The following is a 2,500-nucleotide window of genomic DNA, read 5'->3' as shown; positions in this document are numbered from 1 at the left end:
TCAAGTGCAGTTATGTTGCAAAACAAGCTCATGAAATATACTACAATAACACTGAAACTGCACTGAAGGAGCGGTAGACACAAGGTAAAAGTATGCAGTGTGTGCTTCAAATAGTTTCAGAGAGCTGAATGTAAAAAACAAACTTAAAATCTGTTAAAACTTAAAATCTGTTAAAATATGTAAAATTTAACTGAGGTTAGTAATGTGGCTAAATTAAAAATAACTTGTACTTCAGTTTAATTTCAGTTCAATTCAATTCAGTTCAGTTAAGCTGTATGGAGCAAATGAAAAACTGTGTTCATGCCAATTCTGGGACTGGCACCATCTGCAGTGTTAGTGACTACACAGACAAACAGTGGTGCCCAGAGAGCCAGCTCACACATTCACACAGCCAACCACGAATCGACCAATCACGTGTTTCAGAACGCATCACGTGACCTCGGAGGATAAACACACTGACATGGAACAACAGAATCTTCCAGAACCACAGAGAGAGAGGACAGTGGACCTCGAGACTTGACGAGACACAAAGCAGTAACAGACAGTAGACATATCCACAGCTTAGACATAACTATGTTTTTTTTTTTTTTGGTCATCATTTTTCTTCCTCAAGAATAATTTAATTTGACTAAGTGATGTAATCAAAAGAGGGAACTGGGTCTTTAAACTGATGAAAATTTTGATCAGCATCAGTGAAGTCCTACAGGATTACAGCAGACAGCATAAAAGGTGAATGATTATTAGATTGAAAATATTTGCATTGAAGGTGAGTGGTCATATTAATATACCGGCATAGAGGCTAAGTGGTTGTATTATAATAATGACTGGAGAGTGGGGGAGGCAAGAGTGAATGGTTAAAGTTTAGAAACTGAAAACACAAAGACAGACATCTGTGAGAAAGTTCAGGAAAACAATGAGTCAGTTGCCATGGCAGCAGAGTGCTCGTTAGCAGAAACACAGGTGAGAAGGAACGAGAGAGTGAGGTAAGTGAGAGAGAGAGAGAGAGAAAGAGACAGAACATGTCTCGATTTTAATCATCCACCTATAAAAAGATCAGTGACTACGAAACATGCAGCACTGGAAATAAAAAAAGATATAATCTTTAAAAACCAAAAAACGCAAGAGAGAAAAAAAAATACAGATGAGGAAAAGGTAAAAAAAAGAAAAAAAGAAAGGTGAAGGACAACCTACAGGAGTTTGAGTCTGCGTCAGACTTGCATGCAGGATTCAGAGGAGGTAGTGATGAAGAGGAAGATGACGGTGGTGGTGATGAAGATGGTGGAGGGGGGGATGGCGCTAACGACGATGGCGAAGAACAGAACGAAAACTCTTCGGGCAGACACGATGAATCGGACACCTCCACGTAGGAAGGGTGGATCCAGTAAGCGCGGTTCCTCTGGTTACCTTTCTTAGTGGCGCCGCCCTGCTGGTCGAGCTGGAAAACGTCCTCTCCGCTGCTGCTGGTGTGGATTCTGTCTTTCTGTAAGAGTTTGTCCACCCGCTGAATGATGCACTCCAGGCTTTTGTCCACGTTTAGCCACACCTTCTCCTGAGAGAGGCAGTGAGAGATACAGAGAAAGAAAGAAAGAAAGATAGACAGAAAGAAAGAAAGAAAAAAAGAGTGAAAGAAAAAGGATGAGAAACAAAAACATGGACAGAAAAACAAAAGATGCAAATATTAAAAGAAAGAAAAAAACGAAGGACCCAAGGAGAGGACGAAAAAAACAAAAATGAAAGAAATAAAAATATCACTTTTCATAAACCAAATGTTTTCTGAACCATGCTAACATTTGGAGTCGTCCAAATCATCCAATCAGACTCCAGCCTTCTGAAGGTTTACCTCTATGTCAACGAAAAGCCACTCTCGTTGTCAGAGGCATGCCTGTCAGTCAGTGAATCTAACGGCTTTGTTAATGCATCTCTCTGCGTGTCAGGCGTGATAACGCCATCAGAGGGAGACGCGGAGTCGCCGCCCCCGCACCCCCCCCCCCCCCCCCCCCCCCGCCCACGCCGGGCCTTACCCACTCCTCCTCGTGCCAGTCGACGTGCAGCGACGAGCGGCTGTTCCTGCCGCTCCACTTGGCCAGGAGCGTGTCCTGGTCATTCCGCAGAACCACCTGCTCTGAGTCGGCCGAGGGAGAGGCCTTGGAGGCGATGTACTCAGGCCGCGCCGCATTCAGGGCCTGGATCGCCGAGGCCAGCAGCTTACAGTCACACACCGTTACTAACTGCCTCGTCTGACGGCAACACAGACAGACACACAGACAGACAGAGAGAGAGAGAGACAGACAGAGACAGAGAGAGAGAGACAGAGAGAGAGAGGCAGACAGACAGAGAGAGAGAGAGACAGACAGAGAGAGAGAGACAGACAGAGAGAGAGAGACAGACAGACAGACAGAGAGAGAGAGAGACAGATGTAGATAGATATATGGATATGTATAGAGAGGGGAAGAGAGTGAGATAGATAGATAGATAGATAGATAGATAGATAGATAGATAG

The 2,500-nt window shown here is 44.3% G+C and overlaps 1 protein-coding gene across 4 annotated transcripts in view; it reads right to left on the bottom strand.

The window, feature by feature from the left end:
- Window positions 1-2,500, bottom strand: part of inpp4ab (inositol polyphosphate-4-phosphatase type I Ab) — a 26,399-nt gene that overhangs the window by 12,705 nt on the left and 11,194 nt on the right. For all 4 annotated transcript variants that reach the window (XM_030781775.1, XM_030781774.1, XM_030781772.1 and 1 more), the window contains 2 exons: window positions 2,022-2,237; window positions 1,405-1,549 (listed from right to left, as the gene is read on the bottom strand). In XM_030781775.1, the coding sequence (XP_030637635.1) occupies window positions 1,405-1,549; window positions 2,022-2,237 (361 nt within the window). The remainder of the gene's footprint in view (window positions 1-1,404; window positions 1,550-2,021; window positions 2,238-2,500) is intronic.

Source organism: Chanos chanos, chromosome 8, assembly GCF_902362185.1.
Source record: "Chanos chanos chromosome 8, fChaCha1.1, whole genome shotgun sequence".
Classification (NCBI taxonomy): Eukaryota; Metazoa; Chordata; class Actinopteri; order Gonorynchiformes; family Chanidae; genus Chanos; species Chanos chanos.
The sequence above is the reverse complement of the archived record's forward strand: the minus strand, read 5'-3'. Positions and strand labels throughout refer to the sequence as shown.